This window comes from Leptosomus discolor, chromosome 1, assembly GCF_034619465.1.
Source record: "Leptosomus discolor isolate bLepDis1 chromosome 1, bLepDis1.hap2, whole genome shotgun sequence".
NCBI lineage: Eukaryota > Metazoa > Chordata > Aves > Leptosomiformes > Leptosomidae > Leptosomus > Leptosomus discolor.
This window is the reverse complement of record NC_141391.1, coordinates 127,438,994-127,465,641: the sequence shown is the minus strand read 5'-3', so window position 1 is coordinate 127,465,641 and position 26,648 is coordinate 127,438,994. Positions and strand designations below refer to the sequence as shown.

At 46.4% G+C, this 26,648-nt stretch overlaps 1 protein-coding gene across 1 annotated transcript in view; it reads right to left on the bottom strand.

Annotated features, from left to right (window-relative positions):
* Positions 1-23,412, bottom strand: part of GAP43 (growth associated protein 43) — a 147,474-nt gene extending 124,062 nt beyond the window's left edge. The window contains exons 1-3 of the mRNA XM_086460566.1: positions 23,314-23,412; positions 22,616-22,720; positions 22,494-22,498 (exon numbers count right to left, since the gene is read on the bottom strand). Coding sequence (XP_086316692.1) covers positions 22,494-22,498; positions 22,616-22,720; positions 23,314-23,412 — 209 coding nt within the window. The remainder of the gene's footprint in view (positions 1-22,493; positions 22,499-22,615; positions 22,721-23,313) is intronic.
* Positions 23,413-26,648: the final 3,236 nt, after the last annotated feature.

The following is a 26,648-nucleotide window of genomic DNA, read 5'->3' as shown; positions in this document are numbered from 1 at the left end:
TTGGCTTTAGTCCCTTCTGTTGACAGTCCCCATTGCCTCCTACCAGGAGCTAGGTAGACCTGTATACAGGGAGCCAACACAGCAGGAGAACAGCGGACTACAGGTGTTATGTGGATAATATATCTATCTTCTAAAATAAATACATAAAGTAATGGTGCAGCTGTGAAAATACTATGCAAAGAAAAGAAGGAATGAATAGCATGGCATAGCATAGCATAGCATGGCATAGCCCAGCCCAGTCCAGTCTATCTGTTTTGGTCACTAGTTTGCTATTTGTGGGTTCAGTCGCTTGGACCCACAAATTTCCAATTCAGCTTAGGCTGGGTAAAATCATGTTTTTCTTCTATCCCCCAAGGATGTTTCCGTGTTCTGTTTTTGGACACTCTGCCTTGATATGAAGGAGGCTGCACCCCTCTCCCTTTAACTCCCCCAGTTGCTCCAGCCCAGCAGAGCTGCCAAGCCCCTGGCTGCTCACGCAGGCTCCCTCCAAAGAGCATCGTCAGCACATGTGGAAAAACCAGAAATCAATGTCCAAACTTTGAGTATTTTTCTTAGCCTTCAAACCCTCTAGAGCTATAGAGCTGGCACAATAATGCAGGGAAGCCTTCCTCTCGCTCAAATGCCTTCCTCCTGTGAGCAGGGACTGTTGCTGCAGCAGCAGCTAGCTGCTGACCCTGGTGAGCACTCGCTGCCCGTGAGACTTGAACACTTTTTTGAGAGAGGGCAGCTGCCTAGAGCACAGGCAGCAAGGTGTCCCTGGGCTTCTGCAAGGCAGAACCTGCCTTGTGCATGAAATCGTACGCAAGCGCGTAATCAAACACGGTATTTTAGCATGTACAGGCTACAAAGCTTAGTGAAGGTTGCCCAGGTAATATTTAACTTGGAGGTGTTTCTCTCTGAACCCTTTGCTCCTTTTTATTCGTGTGTGTGACAAACCAGGGTTTTAGAAGAGCGAGGAGCAGATCCGCTCCTGTGGCATTCTTCTGATGCCTCAGCCCCCACGCCCAGCTCCTGCATTAGCCCCTCTCCACCCTCATCCCTAGGTCTCCATCTCCACCTCCTTCCTGCTGATCTGATCTTAGCCTCCCCTTCCCGTCCTCTCCCCTGCCCAGCGCCCAGCTCCCTGCGAGGTCCCTCTCCCTTGGTCTCCACCCCATTTACTCCACTCCTCCTTTAAGCCAGGCCCTTTTCCCAGCCAGCCAAGCTCTCTAAAAGACTTATGATTTCATTTAGCTGCTGACCCTTTGGCTCCAGGCTGATTTTGGCCAGAAGCCTTAGAGAGTAGGACACAGAAGGGCCAAAGAACGAAACACCAGGAAGTTTGAAGAGGGTGGTTTTCTAGTTTCAGTGGTCAGCCTCCACATCATAAAAACCACTGGCGCTGTTGGTCCTCAAAGGTCATTTTCTTGATGAGGCCGATGACAAACCAAGCTGTGGAGACTGGGACGTCACGAGCAGACTGAGAAGGGCACCAAGTGCTTTGTTGGTGCCACCCAAATCTCATACCAGATCTGTGATCAACCAACTTCTGCTTCCAGGGTTGTTATCTGGTTCTTCCCGCATGGACAGAATTAAAACCCCATTAAAGATGAAGTGCGTGTGTTCCTCCGTGTGCGCGTTTGTGCGTACACTAACGTCTTGGGACTGGCGGGACCCGGCTAGGGCTGTCATTACAGCCATGCCACAACCTACCACAGGCGCCAAGGGCTACAGCTCTCCATGGAAACTCTAATCCCTGTGAAATGGGATCTTAGTTTAGTTTTGTTTTTTAAGAAACCCACAAAAAATAGCTGAGAGATCTCAAAGCTAGATAGCTTTAAGAAGGCAAGCACGCCAACATCTTATCACAGAGACTGTCCCTAGCCCTACTCCCCAAACAGTCAAGCTGGCTTTTAGGGTTTGCTTCTGGAGACAGAAGTTATTTATGTTTTCCACCCACCTCTGTGTCAACACACACCTCGTCTGTTGTCTCTTCTTTGTCAGTTAAAAAAACAACAGATAAAAATGGAGGGCAATTTCATCACCTACACATCTTTTCCTATATAATTTATCCTGGACAGTTGAATAGAAATAATGGAAGTGGTTTAAATGTGCAGTGGAGAAGCTGTTTGTCCATCATATGCTTAAGGGAAAAAATAGCAACACCACCCACTGATTATGCACACAGTATTATAACTTTACATATACTACTGTGTGGAATGGATTCAGGAATGACAGTATCATGATATACCAGTTGAGTATTCATTTACTGGCTAATCTATAGCTCAGATCATTACTCGCTAGGCTTACAAAGCACAGCTCTGGCCTGGCTTTCTGACTGTGCTGTAATAACAAAGTCAGAGAGTGATAAATCTAACCAATTTCCACGCAGCATTTCACTGCCTTTATTGTGGTATTGGTGCCACAACTTTAGGGAGGGCTGGAATAACAAACCCTCAATTTCCATTTTCCTGTCCACCGCGTCTGGGTAGAGCTTGACCTCCAGTCTGTCCAAGCAGCTGCATATTTGCAAAGCACTGGGCACTTTCAGTTCCCTATTCTTCCCTGCTGTTACCCACAGCGATAACATCATGGGGCTAGGTGCTCTCATCAACAAACATCACGCTGTGGCACAAGCTGATCAAGTGCTGAAGTGCTAAACTGGACCTGATTTAAAGGAGGGAAAAAAACCCAAACCCTAACAGACCCAGAATATGCCCTGATTCCATTCTCTATCAAACAGGGATATTTGTCAATGATGAAATGCTCCTGTTTTGATGCCCTAAAGCTTAAGACAAAGAGTGTCTGTATAGCATATGGACTCCTGAGTTACAGGCCAGTGCAGCATGGCCCATTTATGACACAGAGCATCAGACATTACATGGGAGACAGCAAGAGCCACTACAAGCATTTGATTTATGAGAGTAAAGAAAATGTGTCTATCAAACCAGTGAGGTGCATATAAAGATATGAAATCATGCCAAGTGTATAAAAGTCTGTCTTCGAACACACTGGCAAGGTTCAAGTAAAGACTTTTGAGAGTAGCATCTAGAAAAAAAGAACCCAAACTTCCCTAAGCATCCTTTGAAAGATGTTTGTTCATCTATGGACCATGGGTGTCCTTGCCCTCTCAGGCCACTGGGGTGCCTGGCTCCAGACCAAAGGGTCTTCTCCATACCTTCTCCATGTCTGTTAAAAGTACTGAGTGCACCTGTAAGATTTAAAGCATATAGGTCTTTGTGCAGAAATCTAATCTCTTGAATTTTATCCGTTAATTAACTAGATGCCAACTGGAGACTACAGGTGTTTGGCAGTTTCATGAGACACACACCACAGAGTCAGCAGCTGCCGTTATATTACCTGGAACTGCCAAATGTTCATCACTTGTAGTTCAGCACAGAGAACTGTACCAGGGGTGACCCAAGTGATGTGACTGTTTGTGCTGCGATGAGATTTTGGTCAGCCTTAGCTGTGGAGGTGGCTCAAGTCTCAGACTACTGATGAGCCCCAGCAGATCTAACCATCGGGTTTGGGATGTTGCGGTCCCAGCTGTGTTTCTGCCTGAGGTCTGACATGACAGAAGGGATGCCCCATGGTACCTGTGCCAGTGTCCTGCTCCCATGGTGCTGGTAAGCCCAGGGAAAAGCAGTCAGGAAAGCAGCCTGACCAGCAATGTGTGGCAGCAGCAGAGCTCACAGCCCCCCCGTCAAAGCAGGATTTGGCAGCCCATGAAGATGGGATGGATCTAAATGCCACAGCCCTAGTAGCTTCATGTCCAGAAACTGAGCAGCAAGGAGTGGCTTTAGGTGAAAAAAATACTCAGGTTTTAACACAAGCAGCCTCCCTTCTCTGAGTGCCCCTCTCCCTTTCCCTCATCTGTCTCACCTACCTTCATTTTGTCTACAGTGAAGGTTCTGGTCCGCAGGTAGGAGGTAGCTTCTGGGGACTGCAAACTGGATGCAGTTCTGGATCCGTTCCACTGCTATGTGCCAGGCCACCACTTATGTCCTAGGCACAGCTTTAAGAGGAATGATCTTAAACATGGTGTAACAGAGATTATCAGAGATACCCATTGCCCTTCCATGAGCATAGGACAGCTGAGAGAAGGCAGTGGTGAGACCCCACGCGGATACTCAGTGAACATCCAGGCTCAATCTTTCAAGGGAGGCTTAAGAAAATAATGCATCCAGCTCCCATAAAGGTCCTCTGAAAACCCATACCTCCTGCCAGGGATAAAACCTAACACGCACCCACCGAGTTTGTCTGCAGGAGGCTACAGGGTGCCTGACGCAGGCACTGCACTGGCAGAACAGCAGGGTTCCCTGGCAAGGCCACCAGAGTTACAAACAGACAGCAAGGTCTCCTTCCCCTCACCCCCTGGCAGCCGATCAGCATGCTCAGGAAAGGTTTTGCATGTGCAAGATATCTGTAAGGCCTGCTGCCAGCTTTTTGCCAAAGCACTGATTATTCGTGATGTGAGTTATTGCTTTCTTCTAGTAATTATTGATAATGCTTTTGGATGAATTACAGACATTTCAAAATGAATTAGATTGTATATGTGTCTGTCTCTCCTGTCCCCTTTCTGTTTCTCCACCACAGGATCTATGGCTTTGTAATGTTGATACATATTCATTACAGCTTCTACAACTTGAAAGGCATCGCTAAAGGGAGAGCTCAACAAGGATGTGAAAGTGGCAATGAAAACAGAATACGTGGCTATAAGCACAGTGAGTAAGCAGCATTTCATCACTTAGCGCATGGAACAAGGTACGAGAAGATTGAATCCTGGTCCTGGTTCTGCTACTGTCTCTGGTGGCTGGGGACAAGACTTTGTGCCTCAGCTCCCTCAGCTATAGGATTGACACACCAATGCTTACCAGTGCTCTGAAGCATTATGCTACATAAATTCAATCTCAACCTGGTGACAAATGAATCCAGCTATCACCTTTATTGTCATTTCCAGTTATCAAAGCAATGAATCCAATGAGGAATTCTTTGGAAAAAGTACTGAGCAGGTACTAAACCATAGGTGAAAACATCCTCCGCTCATAGTGTTCAGAGTAGAATCTCTCTGGTCTGCTCTGCGTGATGCATACGCACTTCTGCACAGTCATGCATGCACATGTACACACTTGCACACATGCTCTGTGCTTACAGGGAGACAAGTTTGGTTCTGTCTTGTTTTGAAGAGATCCCAGCCCAAAAGTTAAAACAATGTGGAAAGAAACTTCAGAGGGATCTTCTATACCTGTTTCTAAAGGCTGGGATGTGGTGAAAAAATGCAGATGAAAGATGAGTTTTTGTTTCTTAGGGCCGTTGCAACAGTGCGGTTGTGAAGAGAGAGGCAAACTGTCTTTGTGCCAGTGGGGTGACAATGTGTCAACAGTCTCATCTGGCTCTTTCCTCCTTTTCCGCTGCAGCTCCTTGTGTGTGTTCCTTTGATGTGAAGTTATGTCTAGCACAGAAGGCATTTGGGTAGTTGCCTCCGTTTAGGGCAAGACAGAAAATCGCATTGGGTAGGAAATCAATCATTAATCTGGAAAAATCCTTCCTAAGCAAATTTTAATCAGAACTACTGAGAAATGTTCGGTCTTAGCAAGCTGGCATTTTTTCGATAAAATCTATGCAGCTGAAAAATTCCCAAGCAGGCCTGGCTGTGACGTGGGAGCAGTTCTGTCTCTCCCTGGCACAGCTTCAGAATGCAAAACTGTTGCATTTGGGACATCTTCAAGCTCTTGTGTGAAAGCATATTCACCTGTCAAAACTCTGCCTAGACTACTCATTTAGTGTCTTTCCAATAAAGACACCACCTGCAATTTTTCTTCCTGAGAATCTCTTCATGCTTGTGTTAAATATGAGGTTGGTGAAAAGTTTCAGCAACAAGCGTCAACACAGAGCAGGTTGAGTACTAGCAATGCTTGAATAAGATTTTTTATTACAGCTCCTGATGCTAATATGTCTCAGATATTATCCCCAGAGATGAGAGAGTAGCTTGCAGCTTGTTCACTTTCTAGCCTCTCTGCCAGGCTTGCCAGTGAAAGAAGGAGACAGTTTCCAGCAGTGGTGGTATTTCTGATGTTCACTGATCGAGTAGGAACTGGACTGGGACTAAGTTCATTTCCTATCGGCTGACAGCCAGTCAGCACATGATAGAAATTTGCGGTCCCTGCTGGTGTGGGCTGGATTCATATTGGCAAACTCCACATGAAAAGGCTGGCTAAACCATTACTAAACTGTTGATGCCAAGACATTTCCCCATCTCCTATGAGGATTCATTTTATAGTCTTTATGATGAATAGCCCTTGATATAAAATATTCAGGGATAAAAAGGTACAAAAAGGAAAAAAGCATACACAGGAAGAAAGCATAGCTCTTTGTTTCTTGATGCACAAAGATCCATCTCTGAACTCTGGAAATATGCAGGCTGGATAATGGATGCCATTAGATTTACAAAGGAGACTTTCTTTTGTCACCTACACAAAGGTCACATCTGGAACATAGGCTCTAACCATCATGTGCAAAGAGGGATGCAAAGCAGGTTGCCAGGAACCCTGACCAGCTGCAGTCCCCAGGGGTGCTCTGTGAAGATGAGTAGAGTTGGGACTTGTTTTAGTTGAAGGAAGACCTCCTCCTTCCCCTAGTGCACCCAGAAGGGAGGTCATGTAAGAAATGATTCTCAGACAAGCAAACTGTCTTACACAGAGCGCCTGGGCTTAGCACTTTGCCAATCCATAGTAAAGCACAGGATATGAAATAATACTCTGACTCACCTTATCATAAGTACTCAGCAACCCCGAGGGAGGACATCATGGGAAACTCAATAAACCCATCACACAGCAGAAATCATGCGTCAGCCCCCAGCTCTGCTTTCTTCTGGGTTTCTCTTGGGGGTTTTCCTCTGCCCTTGCCCTGCATCTCCCCCTTCCCAGGGTGGAGACTGCAAGATCTACTTGCTAACGTGAATCAGGCAGAAGGCACAGGCCAGGCATTTGGCAGCATAAGCCAACTTAGTACCATGGGGCCAATGGCTCTGTCCCAGTTTTACACTGGAATAGAGCATGGCCCAAGTGTGGTGTTTGGTAAGCTATGACATAAGTTGCTTAATTTACACATACTCGACACTGCAGCGGGGATTGAAGGGCAGCTCCTTAAGCTGTTCAAAAGGCAGCAGCTAGAGCAAAGGAACAGTGGTTTGGAGAGTCAGCCTTCTGCCTAAATGATGGGATGCCTTAGGGCAACACCACTTTGGATTCCCCCGTGCAAGGCATAGAATATGTATTTAGGCATCCTTGCCTGAAAGGGACTAACCATGCCCCAAGTTATGGCAGACACTCCTTTACTGAGGAGCCTGTGGCAGCAGATGCTCCTTCATAAACCATCACAAGTAAATCAGTGGCTTTAACTTACAGTGGCAAGATAATTCTGTTTGATGACAGACTGCTTTAATGTGGCTTTTATCAGCACCTTTCTCCCAAGATAAGGATACTGTCAGAAAGATATCACCAGTGGTTTAGGGGGAGCTGGATGCTGCTGTTCTAAATTAATAGCAGGACAGCCTTTGTTCACATCTCCTGGTGTGAGGCACCAGAGGAGGCTTAGCCATGACAGTAGTACTCATGACACCAGTGTATGCGCTCCTTCCTATCGACCCTATTGTCTCCACCAAGTTTTTTTCTGAGGGCAGATTAGCCTCCAAGTGGGCTGCATATTCCCTTCCGATAACAGGCCACCTGATCTCACACTGCCTGTGTCTTGTCATCTCCAGGTTCAGACCACTCGGGAAAACAAGCCACAACCTGGAGCATGGAGAGTAGAAAGGAATGTAATGCTGGAAGTTTCAACCAGCTAGCCGTGAAAGGACTGCAGCTTGAGAATAGCTGCATCTCTAAAAAGACAACAAGATGTTCCTGTGGATCCACACAGGAGATCACAGCAGAGTGGCACGCCAAGCACTGAAGGTGCAGTGGACCATCACTGTAGACCAAGAGTTTCCAGGTCCTAACAGAGCAGTGTGGTACAGACTAAGGCAGATACAGACCCCCACACAGGGCAGTGCAGGGTACCAAAAGACTTAATTCAGACTTAAAACAACAAAAGCATGGCTCCTTGCTGGTATCGGGAAAGGTGGGAACACTAAGGATGGGATAGTGAACTCTAGGCCACTAGGAACAGTAGTAAATACAGGCTAGTGATTAAAGGAGCTAGTTGTTATGGGTGCTATGATAATGTATTGCCGTGGGCAAAGAGAGGTGGCATGGGAAGCAGTGAAATAAATCTATCTGAAAGGAGTTCATTGCCCATGCTAGAGTGCATGCCTATGCCAAAGCCTGGATCTGTACTGCTGGCTGCCTTCCCAAACCAGTGCACAACAAGGCAAGAGGGAAATGGCAAATCTATTTCCCTGAGAGTCTGGCAAAAGGAGACAAAATGGGCACATATTTTTCCTCAGAAGGGAGAGTCCAGCATGTTTTTTCTACCCATTCAATAAGCCACAGAACCAGAAAAGATAGCAGTCCTCTCCCTTGGACAATATCTCTTCCTCCTCTCACTGTCTGTGCCTGTCTCTGGCAGGCTGGTTTACAGACTCATAAACCTGAGCTGTGGGAGCAAATCCTCCACTGCCTCTTCTTGATAGCACCTGATTTCAGCCGTGCAAGAGGAGGACAGAAGGTATCTGAGCTTGAGCTGCCTTCAGCCAAAGAAGTTGAGCGGTGTCTGTCACTTTGTGCATGCTCAGGTACACGCACACTGTCAACACCCCCGGCCTCAGGCAGCAACGAGTTTGTCCCCACTGGCAAGCGCTGTACTCCCAAAGTGCTGAAAGACTCCAGAGTATTCTGCAGGTCTCTCCTGCCATTCGACCTCCTGCACAGGGAAAATTGCTTCACTGGCCAGGAAGCACCCTGTAGGGATAGCTGTGGTCACAAGTGCTCTCCATCAGTAGCGACCATTGTCCCTGTGATTGCAGCTACCTGAGGGAAGTGAGTCTTCCTGGATGTTTCAGACTTCAGTGTGATGCATGAGGGAGCCTTTAAGCTATGCCCACAGCTCTCCTTCTTCATAATCCAAGATAGGTCTCCTTCCTTTTCTTCTCTGGGGAGGATCAGAATCACAGAATCACAGAATCACAGAACGTTAGGGGTTGGAAGGGACCTCAAAAGGTCATCTAGTCCAACCCCCCTGCCAGAGTAGGACCACCTAGAGTAGGTCACACAGGAACACGCCCAGGCGGGTTTTGAATGTCTCCAGAGAAGGAGACTCCACAACCTCTCTGGGCAGCCTGTTCCAGTGCTCTGCCACCCTCATAGTGAAAAAGATTTTCCTTACGTTAATGTGGAACCTCCTGTGCTCCAACTTGCACCCATTGCCCTTGTCCTGTCATTGGCCATCACCGAGAAGAGCCTGGCTCCATCCTCCTGACACTCACCCTTTATGTATTTATAAACATTGATGAGTTCACCCCTCAGTCTCCTCTTCCCCAAGCTAAACAGACCCATCTTCCTCAGCCTTTCATCAGAAGGGAGATGTTCCACCCCCTTAACCATCTCTGTGGCTCTGCACTGGACTCTTTGAAGCAGTTCCCTGTCCTTCTTGAACTGAGGGGCCCAGAACTGAACACAATATTCCAGATGTGGTCAGAAGGCTAAGCTGTTAAGTTATCTCTATCTTTAATTCATCAATATATGTTCTTTAATTCATCCATATATGTAACAGCTGTTTCCCTGAATTGCTAACACAAGATCAGCTCTCATTATACTGAAGAGAAAGTATAGGGGTTCATTCCTATTCTCAGTTTTCAAATCAGACACAGTGAATCCTTGTATTGACTGGCTTTGGGTAAGAAAGTCATCAGCAAAGAAGCAGAGGAGTATGACTAACTCACTGTCTGTCTCTCTCGTGTGTGTGTATGTGCGCGTGTAGATTGCCTCTGAAAAATAAAATCCTTCTGTATGCTAATTTTTCTCTTTGAGTTTCCAAGACAACAGTGGTTTCACTCAGTGCTGTCCCCATATAACTCCCTGGTCCTCTCTCTTCAGAGATGCCTTCATGGTTTGTAAGGGCACTATTTTTTTTCTCCATTTCTGTAGCTTTTCCATATGGTTCTGAACAGTCCTGCCCCAGGTATCTGTGAATACCAGCACACAGAGAAGTTAGCCTAGAACAAGCTATGGTGTGACCCTGAGGAGAGCATCAGCAACTCTGGCGTAAAGGCCCCACATGTACATTCTTTCTCCATGTTGCGTGTCCCATTTACTTTGTCAAATGAACTACCTTACTTGGCTGTGGGGCAAAAGTATGTCCATGGGCAGGTACTGTGCTGTCATGCTGTAAAGACCACACCTGGGATACCTTTTACCTGGGATAAACTTGTTCTGCATCTGTATCCAAAGGCATTCAGAGGCATGAGCTCTCCTCATTAAATTTGTACTCGGAGGCACCTCAATAACAGATAGCAGTGGTTGTGCCCACAGCACACAGTAGGATTTAGCAGCTTTTTTCCTAGACTGGCACAATCGCTTAATAGATGTCATTTTTTTGCATAGGCAGGTACCAACAGACATGTCAATTCATTTTGACACTGCCACTGCAGTTTGGAGTTTCCTGGTAATGCAGCTATGCAAGGAAGGTCTGCAAAAGCCATGCAGCAGTGCCTATTTCCTTCCCCACTTTCCACTGGGTACAGGTCCTTCTAGTGTCTGAAGTGCTCACCTGCTGTGAAACACAAATCCAAGGGCTTGTCTTGCTACCCCTTTCCTGGGAAGGTTGTTCTTCAGCCTCTGGGATCTCACCTGTGGGAACACTTTCCTAATTTTCAAACTACACTCTTCACTATTTTTCCCTTCATTTCCACTGCAAACATCAGTCCAACTCCTTTCTTCCTTGGCTGAAAACTCAGATCATTTACCAGTTGCATCACTGTCTCCTTCCATGGATCTCCTTTTCTGTCCCACAGCAAACATTGCCATGAAAAATCTTGATCAGGAAATCAGGGACAAAACAAGATTTCTAAATACTGGTAAGAGGTAGTGGCTCAGATTATGATTTGAAGGAGGCTTCTTCTCCACCTTTGCGCATAGCTCTCATTCCTTATCAGTGCAGAAGATAAAACTTGCTCTCTACCTGATGGGACATGAGTGCTGGTGGGATATGAGCAAGTGCTCATGAAAGCAGCCCAGTTCCTGGGCTGTTACAAGAAAGCACAAGCACAGAATTGAATAGCTGCGTATTCTGCTTATCTTTTTTTTTCAGGCTTTATTTCCCTGCTCTTTAAAAGAAAAAGCAGCAGGAAAACAGGCCCCAGGTCCAGGCCTGGTTTAGAGCAGCTTAGATTTGTTGCGTTCAGAAACCTATCCAAGTTTGACAGGGGCATGTGCAGCTCTGAGAAATCCCCTTGGAAATGGAGTCTTCCCTCCAGAAAATTGGAGAAAATGTTCGTATTTGTTTAGAGGAAAAGTGAACAAAAATGGAGATGTTCCAAAACATTGTCTAAAGGTTATGTATAGCTGTGGAAGAGGAATAGTGACATGCAGCATTGCTAGATATTGCTCTGCCTATTGACTTGCTGTGGGATATAGGGCAAAGTGTGTCTCAGTGTCCCCATCCATGAACAATGTACACGACAAGTCACAGGAAACCCGGAAGATTTCATTCATATGATTAAAATCCATTGAGATCTTCTGCAGAAATTGTTAAAATGGACAACAAATTTTTTTATCTAAGTCTTACTGTTTCAGGGGGTTAGAAATACTGAGAAGATGAAGAGAACAGATCTATTGAGATGTCCAGATTTCAATGTTGAACTTGGTACACATATCTTGGATTTTTAAAGTCATTGACTTGTGAATTTGAGAACTATTTTGGGAACCTGTGTTGCCTTTAGGTTTCAGGGAGAACAAGGTTTTGGACCACAACACATATAGGCACATGCAGATGCCCCTTTCAGTCAGCCACCTCATTTATGTCAGAGAATTTTATGCATTCTTTACAAAAAAAAACCCCTAAAGGTAGCTAGTGTCACACCACAAACAAGGGAACTATATTTGCGAGTCAGATGTCCTCAGCCATACTGTTACATTGACCATGACATAAAACCGCTCCAGAAACCTCCATCACCCTGAGAGATCCTTGATCTTCTAGAGCAGTAAGCAGGTTATTACAGCTATCCACTGTTCCTGCAGAACAGCAAACAATCAGATCAGCTAAGAAACACACACGTACTCCTTCAGTTCCCAGGAGTGCTGTATGCAAGACTAACATCAAAATGACTGTCTACAGGATCATGATTTAGGATTGCACATCACAAATCTGTGCCCTAACCTAACTTTGACTATGTGTATTTATAAAGTACAAGAGGTCAAATAGAAAGATAAATAATAGCAAATAGAAATGAAATAAATAATGAAATCTCTGTGAGTAGCAGAGAAAGAAAAGCCTCGATCTGCAGCATTATTGCACAGCATGGACGAAATTGATGCAAAACTGCTATGTGGGAGCAGTTTAGCTCACCTCCTTTGCCAGCCTCGACTTGAAGGGGGATAGCTGAGGAGATCAGGAAGGGAACAGCTTGATTCTCAGCTTCTGACAGACAGCGTGGCAATAGCTATTTACCTGAGATAACAAAGGTGCATATGAAAAGCGCCTTCCCAAAGAGAGCAAAGCCCAATATGAAGACACTCCTTCTGTGAAGGCAAGTCCTGCCCACTTCCTACAGCTGCACAACTTTATATGGAGCATCAGGATTTACAAAGCATTTGCCTTATGTGTTAACAAAGAATGAGTTTTGAAGTGTCAGGCTCAAATTTTAAGAGAGCTAGAGATTTTTGTATATTGCTTTAAGGCACTTTTTAGAGTTCAAGAGCAGATTAAACTGCCCTATAGATATGAAAACCAATATATTTTGTGTGGATTTTTTCTGATCACACTTCAGAAGAGGGTCAGGCATAACCCAAGTCTTCTGTCAGTTCTGTTCACACCTGACTGTCACTAGCAAGTGCAAAGGTCTTTAACGACACTATCAGCCAAGGTAGGAAACAATGAACAGTGCAAAATGGCTCACAGTGAGTCACCTGCAGCTACGTGTACAACAGGCAGCCTCAAGAAGGAACCATGTGCTTGTTGTGTGATCCTGAATTTACTACTATAGATTAACACGATTTTTTCCCTACTCTTGCAATAGCTCACTATGGGATTTGCAATGTCATGTGATGACCCCTTTTATAAACTGCTGCCTGTAATGGCTGAAACAATGAAAATCATCAAAGACAAGCTGAGTTCTGGCTCAGAATTTTATTGTATTTTACATGTGGGATTTTATACTGGGAGCAGACTTTCGCAGTCCCTGTTTAGACACCACAGTGGAAGCCTTCACCCAGATAAACCCACAGTGTCAACTTTTACACTGAGCATCAGATCATGCCAGCATTTCTGGTGTAATAATCACAGATCAAGATGACGTAAGAACTTAAATTCAGCTATTAAGAGACCAAATATCAAATGTATATCTGGAACATCTAGAAAATCCTGACAATATCCTCCAGCAGACTGCAACTGGGATTTCCTGAGCCGTTGATGACATCTTTATAACCCTCAGCAGGTTCCCCTTCCCTAAACTAGTCCAGACCCCTCTGAAGCCTAGGTAAGCAAGCATATTGCATCTACAACATCTGCAGCAAAGACCTCCACGTGTGCACCACATGTTCAAAGAACCACATCCTTTTAATGACTCTGTTTCAGCTACTAGTTTAATTCAGTGCCCCCTGCTTCTCCCACCAGCAAGCAACCATTCTCCATGCCATTAGTGAGAAAACAGAAAGGGCTCTGGCTCACCCCTGGGCACAGTTCTCCCAGTAAGTGCAGAAAGTCCTAAAACCACCCATACTCATCCCAAAACCAGGACCTTAGTTAAGCTCTGAATCAGATCCAGGCCCAAGAGGTGTGGACATTATGAAAAGGTAGAGTCACGATATCTGGGTCCTCACCGACAGTCTATCTCATTGCAATTCTTGAGGGATCCTGGTGCCAGCCACTCTCTGTGGAGTACTTTCAGATTATAAATGAAAAGCACCTTTTGCTCCATCGTATGCCTCAAAGTCAAAGGCCCAAAAGATATTTGCCTTTGTCCTGGGTCTCCTTTTAGCTCCAACATGCTCTTTGTTTACTCACTCAGAGCCAAAGAGGGAGGATGTTCCAGGGAGGGTGTTCCTTAGTGGACTGGAAAAAACAGGGTGAGCAGGACACATCCCACGTTATAACAAGAAGGATGGTGCAAATGCTTCAGTCAGCTCTGAGGCTGAGTAAGCTGAGCTGAGGGCTAAGCAGCGAACATCTCTCCCCATCTCTATTCACAGATCAGCTCAGCAGGACACAGTACCTACTGTTTTGGAATAATTCTAAGCCTGATTTCAGGTGTGGTGCAGGAAGGAGTTATGATCAGATGTGCTGAACAAGCAATACAAACCTTCGCCTGCAGACCTCAGCTTATTCTCCCTTATATCACTTCTCCCCCATTAACCTAAGGTTAAAATAAAGCCAGGATAAGGCAATTGTTTTTTGGAAAAGAGGAAAAAACAACATTCTCTGGGTGTTATCTGTCAGCTTGTCTCACACAAACACCAGCAGAATCCACACATACTCACATACACACACATAGCATCTACTTAAAAGAAGCGAGCACTGTGAAAAGGTCAGCAATCTGTACTCATTTTCTGCCCTCAGGACCAAAGAAAATACAGCTCACCGAGTCCATCCCCTGCCCCAGAGCAGTGTCAATATTTGTATAAACTTTCCCTAACAGATGATTGTCCTACATGTTCTGAAAAATCTCTGGTGCTGGCAATTCCCACCGTCTTCCTAGGCCACCTATTCCTGACCTCACATACATTTTCTTTAGCCTAAAAACTTGTCTAGTGTTTAGTCTAAGTCTCCTTTACTGCAATTTAAGCTCAGTACTCCTTTTCATACCCTCAGTGGAAAAGGCAACCACTTTATTCCCTTTCTCTTAGTAGCAATTTCCTATATATTTGAAGACTTGCTTTCCTACTGCTTCCCTCTAGACCTAGTCTTTTCTTCTTTAGCCCAAGCAACCACAAAACTTTCAGTCTTCCCTCATAGGTTGTGTTTTCTAGGCCTCAGATCGTTCTTATTCCTCTTGTCTGCTGTCCCCACCAAATAGCCTGCATCTTTCTCTGCATGCAGCATACAACACTGGCTGCAATGCTTCAGCAAGGCTTCACTACCACAGAGCAGAGCAGACCATGGCATCCCATGTTACGTGCCTCTTTTTTATAGCTTATATGATACCTGATGCCTGCTTTTTTTTTGTGGCAATGCGGCATTTACAGAATATGCATAAGGATCTTCAAGTCTTACTAGATGGGACAAATAGTTTAAGAGGAAGACGTGACAAAGTATAGAGAACAAGTAAGACAAAAGGCAGGACTTATGTCTTGATCTGGGGAAATAATTAGTTCCTTGTACAATCTTCCGGCACTACTAGAACATTGTATTGTATTTTGAACACTGCATTGTATTATGGATGCTGAAAGCCAGGGGAAGGTTGAAAGCATTAAAGAGAAATTTATTGAAGGGCAAGAAAAATTATTAAGAAGTAAGAGAGAGGAAAAAAAAAAATTAAATCATTCTCTGTAATTTAATCAAGAGATAATTTTGGGAGAGAATTATAGGCTTAAACAAGCCTTGAAGATGGAAACACAAACAATGCAATGGTTTAGAGTATTAAAGGACAGAAAGCAGATGGTCATAAGCAAATACATTGACATGAAATTAATGAAAATACCACTTCAGCATAACCTGGGAGAGAAAGGGATTTATTAGACAGTGGAATAATTTCCACAAAAAGTGATGGAAGCCTCACTGCCTGCAGCATTTGAAGCCAGACTGGACACAAGAAATAGTCAGTGGACAGCAGGGGAAAGGTCACTGGAGCAATTAGGATTGGATCATTTTCTCTAGGGCCTACCATTCCTGTTTTCAAAGAAGAAAATGTATAGGTCATATATACATCACTGGAAAGACCCCTCTCATATGTCTTCAGCCCAACTGGTGGAAAGTTCATACAAGAGATTTTGGGGCTGTCTTGATAAGCAAGGAGACTAATCTGTAGCTCATCAAGATAAGCAAGAATCCCTCTTCTGACCTTGGTGAAATTAGGGAAAACCTGAAGAAAGTTGCCTTAGGACTCCTAAGGCAGATGGCAGCTTTTGTATTAGGTCTAAGCTTGTCACAGACAAGAAGAATTTGTTACTGATACATCACGAGCTGAGTAAAGCAAATGTGACAGCAAGGAGGCAGGTGAATTTTTTTTCTCTGTTTTCGCTGAATCATTTATTTCCTGTGAGCCACACTTTCTGGGATGCCAAAATGATCAGTGAATTCAAGCTGAAATTGCCAAATAATTTCATGTGAAATAAGAGTCAGGTAGGGAAAGAAACGTTGTCAGGAGAGAGACAAGTGGGACACTTCCAGGTTTTATCTGTAAGTTCATCTCATAAATGGGGCAGGAAGGAAAGCCTGGATGCACCAGTGTCACAGCAGGAGGAGCCAGCCACCCTCCTTCTCCGGCAGCGACAGCATCCCCTCAGCACAGACACAGCATCAGCCTCCAGCACAGGAGGGGTTTGAACCCACATCATTTCCACTCACAGAGAGAAGGGCTTAGTCACCAGACCGAGATACTCTGAACTAGGCTACTGCTGGTCTTTCCAGCTCTGGTTGTCCCTCTTTGCACTGACATATGGAGGAGAAAAAAAAACCAACATTTTTGTTCACTTGGCCCTCATGTGATAAAGCCCTCAGCAGCAACGGGAACATTACATATTCTTGCTTTCCCACAGCTGGATCTTGCCCTTGCACAGTCACGTGATGAACCAGGGCAGGAAAGTAGTGCCTTGGCTTAAAAATAACCTGCCAAAATGTAAGCTGTGCTTTTAAAGCCTCATAGATTCTTTAATGGGCTTCATAACCCAGCTGCCCAAAGACCTGTGCCATCACAAGCAGTAACAGGGGAAAAAGATGCCAGAAGATAAAGATAAGACTTTGCCAAAGATAGGGGAAGACATATTGTTGTCTCACCACTTAGGAAAAGATATTTAACCATGGGAGTGATAAGAAGAAGTCAGAGGAACCCAGAAAAGGTGATGACAGAAAAGTGTATGGTCCAGCAGCTACGTGTGGAAAGAGAAGACCTTGTCCTGTCACACCACAAGCCCTGATGGTGTGGGCTGGTGCTGGAGAAGGGTGATATACATCACAAGCCATTAGGTATCGAACATTTATATTCCTCCTACAGCTGGGCAAATGGTCTAGCATTCCCTCAGCTTGCACAGCCTTCTACCAAAATCCAGTGAAATCCCCCAACTCCAAGTAAAATGCTTTTTTGATATGGGTGACAAGGAAAATTAGGATTTGCTGAGCAAAACCCCAGGAAATGGAGTTGTATTCATGCTTTATTTATATATATGCAGGGTCACATGCATACCCTTTATCTCCTGACCTGCAGTTAAGAGTGAATTACAAATCATGGGGTGGCAGCCCTTCAGAGAAGGGCCAAGCCAATGCTGCATTAAACCAGAGCGCAGAGCACCCTGAGCCTGACCTGTCAAAAGATATCACACTCATCTTCCCGGAGAAAGGCAGGGCTTCATAACTCACATCAGGTGGCGACTCTCAGGTCCTGGACATCTGTGCCCTGAGAGAGTGAGCTAGTTTAGTTTTTGTCACAAGTGTTTTATTTTTTTTGGCAAGAACTGCTGGAGTAAAATGCTGTTAGCACCTCAGCAGGCTGGTCACTCCCTCCCTGTCACATCAATCAGAGAGTCTCTGTGGACCTGGACTGACTTGCCATGCATCTCAGCATAGGAACAGAGAGTCCTTTCCCCTCGCATCGCTCATCCCTGTTGTGAATGAGCCGCCGGGTTGTCCTCGTATGCACTGCAGGAAGGCAGGGGACAGGAGCCACTGAGCCCCACCCCATGGAGGAGAAGCTCGAGATGTTGCAGAACAAGGGGGTCAGTGAAGCCACATCCTTCATTATGCCTGGATTTGTAATCAAGGCTGATTCCAGACAGTATAGTTAATCTATGCTCCCCGAGTCTCAGCTGGAAGAAAATGGATTAGGTTTACTGACTTCACTGAAGCTGAAGCAATTTGCCCTGGCTGAGGATCTGATTCTTATCCTGACCATTGGTTACTGCGTGAATTTCAGCATACAGCACAAAAGCATGAATTTTCTAGCTGAACAGGGGTCTAACATGGCTCTTTGGCTAGAGAGAAGCAGCAGAATTGAATGCAGGCAGTACAGTTCCAACTTGCTGTGAGAAACACAGTGGTAGGGGGAAATGAAAACCCCATGTTACCTCATGTGGAAAACACCCTCCATCTCCCACCCCAACACCAGCAGCTGGGGCACCTTTCCCACCAGCACAGCTGGCAGCTCCCTCAGTGAGGGCAAGCCAGCATAGATCCTGGCCGCAGCAGAGAGATGATAAATGGTACTGCAGGGCACACTGCAGGGAACATGGGAGGCTGTAAATTAAGGTCTCCCTAATTAGAAAGTGGTCAGAAGCACACAAGCACACACAGATTCCTGATCTGGGCTAAGCTACTCTCCTACAGGTTAAGGTAACGATAAAAAGCAAACCATCACACAGGAGATGGCAAAGGACACACCAATGGATGAAGCAGCAGGTGGGTGTACGGCACTGCCAGCTGCAGAAAGCCATGAGTAAGGGCCAAGGAAGAGGCCAGAGTCAGAAAAAGACAGACATGTAATGGCAAAGACTCTTGAAACTACAGGGGCAGTTTTGAACTGTGACCAAAGATCATTAGAAAGCAAGAGAAGATGTCAGAATATGAGTAAAGCGTTAGCACGCTGTGCCTAGGAATTCCACGTAGCTGGGACTCTGTAAAACAGAAGTGTGCAATCGTTAGGTCAGGAAATTTACAGCCTGAAAGATCTCAGTGGGGTAAATCCCTGTAGCAAAGGATGAAGGAATGGAATTATGAGGTTCCTACGGTTCCTAGCTGGAGATGCAGTGCTAAACCAAAGTAAACAGTTCGGGGGGAGGGGGGCACACACCTCTGTGGGATTTTACCAAAAAAAAAAAAGGGAATTTCAGCTGTAAGGGCAAAGATTTTTTTCTGGGATGTGCAGGTACTAGATGTTCTGGTGCAGAAAGAAGAGTGTCTTCCCCAGATGACCTTTCTTGGGTATCCTGTGGCAAAGGAATGGCTATGATGCTGCGCCTCTCCACACCCCAGCTGGATCCAGCCCTCATGAGGACAGATGCAAAGAGGAAAGAGTAAAGGAAAATCTCCCAGGGAAAACAGGGGGGTTATCCTGTGACATAAAACTGGCTTGGATTAAACTATTCAACAGTGCTTGATAGGAAAAGACCAAACAGGACCTAGTAATATTCTCTTAATGAGGCAATTTAACTGCCTGTAATTCTGTGTCCTGTGCATTGTGCTTTCCCAGCATAGGAGTTCAAAGGGTTGTCACAACAAGCCCTCAAAGGAAGGTTTTTATAATGAGTGATATTTCTTAGGGACTCAGTATGGGGCAGATATGCTGAGAAGAAAAGGAAAAAAGGAAAATGTAGGAGACACTGAAAAATTGCTCATCAAGCTAGAAAGTCACTGAGCCATATTGGTGCTTACTGTAAAGCAGCACTAAAATCAGTGGTACATTCCCACAGATCGTAGTCAGTTCTGGTTTAAGAGTGGATGCGATTAAAATTTAGTTTGACATCTTTAGCAAAGGGACTTTGGTGGGTTTCATCTGCTAAGCTGCCCTGTGAGTAACTGTTTCCACACCATGAGAGGAAAATAAGGCTTTTCTAGCATAACTTGAAGGGAAGGCCTGGATTCAATTAACTGGGAGATAAAATGTGCTTGCTCTCTCTCTCTGTCTGTCTCTCCTTGTTCCTTGAGACAGTGGCTGTCCTTACACATGAAGGTCACCCGTAGAATGTGAGTCAGGGGAAAGGTACAGAGCAGGGGAAGCTCATGCTGCAGCAGCTGCCACCTCAGTAACCTCCACAAACACAAATATCAATTGTGCAGAGAATGGTAACTGCTTTAAATAGGTTAAAAAATAAAGCCTGGTTATTTAATTTAGTGTACAAGCTAGGTGGGTCAATATCTATCACTCTCCCCTTCTTCCCCACCCCTCAGGTCTCTAAGGGCAGAGGTTTAAGTCCAAGCTGAGGAAACAGAGCATGCTGCATTTAGTAGCACCTCAGCAGGATTGCTGGGGATGTCATGCTTCTGATGAGACATTAAATCAAGGTAAACACTAATTTCACGGGCATCACTGCTTAAGAAGCACAGGAAGGAAAAAAACAACAAAACCTTCATGGCTCTTGTGCTTTGACCTCTCACTACAGTGTGATTCCTCAAAGTGAGGAAGCCCGAATGTATGTGGAACAGGAGGTATCAAGTTTTCTGACTGCCTGCTTGTGCTTTTTTTTTTTCATTTGCTCTAGGGGAGATTCATCGTGAATAAAAGGGTTCTGTTAAACAAAATCTTCATCAGCAAGAGCAAGCAGATATCATCCCAAGACCGTACTTAGCATTCAAGCCACAAGACCATCCTCTCTTCTTCTTTGCACCGCTCACTCCTTGCCCTGCAACCCCTCTCTTGCCTTCCACCGCTCCAGCAAACATGTGCCCCCCAACTCCCATACCCCGATCATCATGGGCCATTTTTCCTACATGATGATTTTAAATCCTACTAGAAGGGCTTCAGATCAGGTCAGGCTGAACCTGCACAGCCATACTACAACTTACTTCTTTTATGGGTAAGAAACAAGAAGGAAGACAGCTGCAGTATTTCAGCCTATTCTTCCCTCTTTCCCAGCCAGCCCCCAAAACCCCTGCACAGGCATGATTTTATCTTTGAAATAATCTTGATGCACCTGGTAATTGCTGGAATTCCTGAGTGTAATGGCTCAACAATAATTATCTCTTTTTTCATGCTTTACACTAATTCTTGTTTAATAAAATTGCTGCTCTCTGCGAGAGACTGAGCTGTTCCAAAGACAAACGAAGAAGGAAAGTATTTATTGCCATCAATGTCCTTACAGAGGCTTCCTCAATTTGTTTAGGTGTGAGCAAAGAGAGCAGAGGATAGCAGGTTAGATCTTGTCTGGATAAATAAACAATAAATTAATTGGGTTGCCCTCTCCAGTTCCCCTCATTTTCGGTAAAAATAAAGCAAATAATTCAGCCCTACTTTTATATTTTATTACAGGTCTCAGACCAGAAATCACTTCCAGCAAATTCTGTAATTGATCATGCCAAAATAGAGATAAAAACGTTACAATATTTAGTCCCAGGCTTCATTTAGTCTTAGATCCAAGGGACTCTTCCAATAGCCTTTGCTGCCCCTGATGTGGTCTCCCTCTCGCTTTGACACCAGCAGGTGTCATAGTCAAAATATCCTCCACAGACCATGCTTATTTAGGAACCAGCACAGGTTGCACAGGGAAGGAGTGAGCTGTGAAGAACCCAAATGCAGACCCAGTTTGTTCCTTGGGGATGGTTGTGAGATGAAGACAAACTACCACACAGGGTCCCCTCTCTGTAGCAGGTACAGGTGCAGTGACAGCACACAGGTACTACTCTGGCCATCATATGTGACAGCACAGGTCCAATGCAGGCACAGCCATAGCCTGTCACAAGCATCGCCACAATGATGGGCAGAGAGAGGTTTCCCCTAAAGAGGCAGGCAGAAGGGCCAGGGGAAGGAATAGAAAAATATACCATTTTAATATTTTGAGTTATAATTTTTGACGTGTAGAAGAGAATTCGGAGACTTTTGATACCATCACTTCGTGAAAAACAAACAGTTCCCCTCATTCTGCCTCCTTCATGGGGAATTAACAGAGAGAGCTAATGCCAAAGCTACTGATTTCATTAGGCTTACACTAGGGATGAGTTTCTCTCTGCATACCAAGCAAGTCATTGTACTTGTTTAAAAGTTGTCTTTGACTGAGTCTCTTCAACTACCTTCCCAGCTCCCCACCTCCCTAAACTACTTGGACAGGCTGTATTAACCTCTGAAGAGCCTTAGACTTGCTCCTGGAGCCCCTCCACCTGGCTTTCATCACCTTCCAGCCTCATGAACTGCTCATCCAGAAACACTGCAGTGGCTATTTCCCGAGTCCCAGGCTTCCTCTCCCCAAAACCTTGCTGCTCCCACAGGTTCATTCACTTCCTGAGAACCTGTCTCCGCTGGAGCCCTCACAGCTCATACCTTCATTTCACCCTTTTTTTTCCCCTTTCAACTTAGTCTGCAGGGGACCTTCATCTGCACACATGACCGCACTTCAGGGACTGTGAAATATTGTTCTCCTTCCTGGACCTCTCCATGATCTTCATGTCTTTGTCCCCCAACACCTCTTTAAGGTTGGCTTATATTTATCAGGCTCGATGCCAAAATCTGCTCCACTACTTGTATTACTTACCCTTGGGAATAAGGCTTCTGTCCTCACATCATCTGAGCCAGACACGCGGAGTCACCCTGGACCCTCTCCCGTTGCAGAATGTGGCTGATTTCTTTAGCACCATCCTTTATTCTTTTCATCTGCCACTTTTACATCCTTCCCAGCCCCACCAAGACGTTATAAGCAGTGAAATTTTCTCCCACCTTGATGGTGACTTTGTCACTATTTCCATCCCAGTTTGTCTGAAGGTCTACTCCAGGACATCCCACCACGCCCTACCAGTGCAAGAAGAACCAGGATGTCAGGCAGGAGAGAGGCTGGTGTGATTCTCTGCCAAGCTGGAAAAACCATGGAGAACATTTATGAAACCCCTGGGAAGTCTGGGCAGCTTTAAGTATCTCTCCAGTGACTCCTCCTGCCTGACCGAGCAGTCAGACATTTGACTGAGGAAAAGCACTGACCAATTCCCTTGGGAACCATGCCCAGGTCTCTCAGGACAGGGGAGTTGGCCGAGATGTAGGTCCAAGGGTGCCCACATGGAGAATTCACATGCCCCCTCATTCCCACCTGCCTCTGCCTGAGAAGACTATCATGAAGTGATTTTGGCTGGATTATTTAGTGCTGTGAAAGTCTTTGCTGTTAGGTTTGCAACAGCAATCTTAACATATACCTCCTGTCCCCAAGCTTATCCACCCCATAGGGACTCAAGTGCCTTTCAGGCATTATGTGTATCGGTGGCTGCCTTTGCCCTAGCCAAAGGTGACAGGAGTGGACTGAATGAGCGAGAGCGTATTCACGCAGACCTGCATGAGGTGAACCTGTTCTCCCTGTGCCTGTGCACGCGTGCTCTCGCACACAAAGGGCCTACCGGTACGCGTGCCCTCTCCCATTTTACACCAGGCACACCCAGGCTCTGCATCCCTTCTCCTCTCTCGGCAGATCCTCTCCCATTCACATTCGTAGCCATGCCCACGGACACACTCTCTGCACACAGATCCGCTCTTTTTCTCCCGGGCGCACCCACTCCCTCCCATGCACTCTCCCTTTGTCTCTCACAGCCACTCTTCATCTTAAAACTACACCCCCGCCACCCCGCCCCAGCTGGATCTGGCCTTGAGCTCCCGAGATGAAAGGAAGGAATGTTACTGCTCCTTTTGAAAAGGATATATTTTAGGGTTTGGGGTTGGGTTTTTTTTTTCTTTCCTGGTGAGCCACTGGAAGGCAGGGGCAGGGAGCGCCTGACGGTGCAGCCACCGAGCCGGCGGTGGGGCGGTCCGGGGCACCTTTTACCCGGCGGAGTCACAGATCTTTTGGTGTGGGATGAGGATCGTCGCTCATTGGGAGCATAATAAAACAGCCCGAAAGCTTCGTCACTGCACTGCAGCGAGGAGTGAGCAAAACGGGGCTTGGGAGCCCTTTTCGGCTGCGGGAGCGAAGCCGGCGCTGCCTCCCGGGGGCTGCGGGCGCGGTTGCCGCAGCAACGCTACATCTGAGTCAGAACTATTAAGGATCACCATGGCAACAAGTGTCTCACTTGCCATTTCCAGAGAGCTGACGGGGTTTGGACTGGAACCATCGCACCACAGGAAAGGGGCAGGGTGGGAACCATCGCCCGGCGAGCCCCGGAATGGGGGGGGGCAATTGTACTGAGCCCCCCCGGCCAAACTCACTTCGGGGTACCTCCTCCCAGACCCGCTGCCCCCCCGCCCAGGGTCGGTGGAGCCACCGCGTTGGTGCAAGGGCCTGTGCGCTCCCATGCGAACAGGCCGGGGTCGTACCCCACGCCAGCCCCCAGGACGAGGCGGAGGGAGGCCTTGCGGTGAGCTGGCTCTCCCTGTACAGCCTCTGAAAGAAGCAGATTTTTTAACCCGTAAACTCCAGACAAAGGAGGAGACAAAGCTCCCTGCTGTCTGCCAGCTCTCGCCCTCCCCTCCGCGCAGGAGCCTTCATGCTCCTGTGAATATTGAGCGGAGACAGAAGCCCGGAGGGATTTGCATTTCACACTTGCCAGCAAATGAGCAACAGGAAGATCACACCGAGACCCCGGCACGGTGCTATTACCAATATGTGCACTAGACAGACACTCACTGCAGAGTCTGAAATTGCTCCTTTCTGTCTCTCTTTCTCTGTGGAGAGGCACCAGGCGCTGCCTTTGTGGTCGCAGTGTCAGCGCTGTCACCAGGCTGGAGCCCTGGGTCCTGCACTGAGAAGGACTGCCGAGACCGCGCGTAGCAGGTTGACGATGTGGCAGACCAGACCTCTCCTCCGTGCCATGCAGTCAGACACATGTGTACGTGCAGGGAATGGCACAGCGAGGTGGGTGTCACTCTTGCGCAGGCGGTTCAGGCTCATGCAGGCAACATATAGAGGTACTCTTGAAATGCACGCAGAGCTTTTAGCACCACTGTATTTCCCTGTGGGAAGTTAGGTGTGGGGAGCATAGACTCTGGCCTGCAGTGGAGGAAAGAAAGGATCCCTGAGATGTCCATGTTGCAGTTCTCTTCCCTGCCATAACCGAAGTGATTCTCACAACCCTCCTGCTGTAAGACCATCTCAGATGCTGGCAACATGACTCCAACAGAAAATACATGGGAAGCGCAAGTTTCTTAGCCCATGCAAGGTATTAAGCACCTCTAGGTACTGGGACTTTGCCTCGCCTGCCTTTCTTTCTCAGCTCTCAGTCTCTGCCCTGCCCTCCACACAAACTACCCACATGACATCTTTACACCAGAGCGTGCTTGCTGGAAAATGTGCTCATATTGGAATAGATCACCTACAGGGCAGAGGAGGCATAGTTTTACATGATAAGGGCTGCCTAGGTGTATGGGGTCTCCCACCAGCTCATTAGGCTGGTAGGAGTGCCTGCATGTTCATGCCTCCAGCCCATGTTCAGGACAGATGTCTATTGACAAAGCCTGCCGAAGAACAACCTGCGTCCTTCAGCCACTGCCACCTCCCTGGAAAGAAAAAACCATCCAAGCCAGATGTGTCAGAGCCAGATGTGTCGGTGAGTCCTTGACGACTGGGACTGTGCTGGGTCATCTCTCACTCTGTCCTGAGCCAGGGGGACAATCACAGCTCAGGATGTGGCATGTTGCTTTTTACAGGACCAGGGTTTGTGATCCTGGCGCCCAGGTGTCACTTTTCTCCCGTGACTCACACAGCTCTGGCAGACTCCATAACCTCTCTTTCCTATTACCAGAGAAGAGCAGCGGTACTGTCCCCCTTCCTCCTCCTCCTCCTCCTTGCACCAACCTACCTCCCTGAGTTTCGGTACACCACCCTGCTGGTGGCTAGGGCACACCATTGACCCCGAAGAGGCCCAGACAAACCTGCTCCACTAGAAAGGCACTTTTTTTTTTTTTTTTTTTTGCAAATACATTAGGTTTCAGGAAACAGGAGGCAGAGTGAGGTGCTTGTTGCTCCCTGTTTGTCACTACTGAACCCGCCTTTACCTTTGAGCTCTTTCAAGCCAAGCTGTAACGCGGCTCCCTGCTGGCAGCCGTCTTGCCTGGAGCTATTGCAATTTGAGTGAGTTGGTTTTTTGAGATATTTTTGTATTGTGGTAACTAAATTAACAGGGCAGTGACAAAGCCACAGCCGCAGTGGATCAGAACACTGGTTGGAAAAATCGGTAGCAAACACTCACCTGCAAGCAGGAAGACTCCCCTTCCACTTCGGACTTTGAAAATGGATGAGCAGGGAGCAGCTGCGCTCACAATTGGTACCGAAAATGGGTATGAAGCAGATCTTTTAAGGTCCTTGAAAGACTGTAGCCTGCTTTCCTCAAGACAAGCTTTAGGAAGTAGTGGGTAGCAGTAGCCAGGGCACCGGGGAATTCCTATCTTCCACACCATTTCTCTGAGTGTTTCCTCAGTGCGATGGGCCAAACCAATCTGAGTGGAAGCTGCCAACTGCTTTTACCTGAAATAATGGGATATTTCTTCTGAAAAAAAAATGCCGTGGTAAAGCTTGCCCTGCTCTCCTGTCTCCAAAACACTGTTTAGCTCCTGGTTCTTTGTGTTTTTCTGATTTTTCATAAACAAAGATGTTTCTTTTTCTCTTACAAAAAGGGAAGAAGTAGAGAAGAATCTTGATGAAAAGATAATGCTCTGTTCTTGCCCCAGCAGCAGTGCCATCCTGCTGCCCGAAAGCGAGCATGGAACTGCCCCATCCCTTTTATTTCTGTAGTCATGCTGGCAG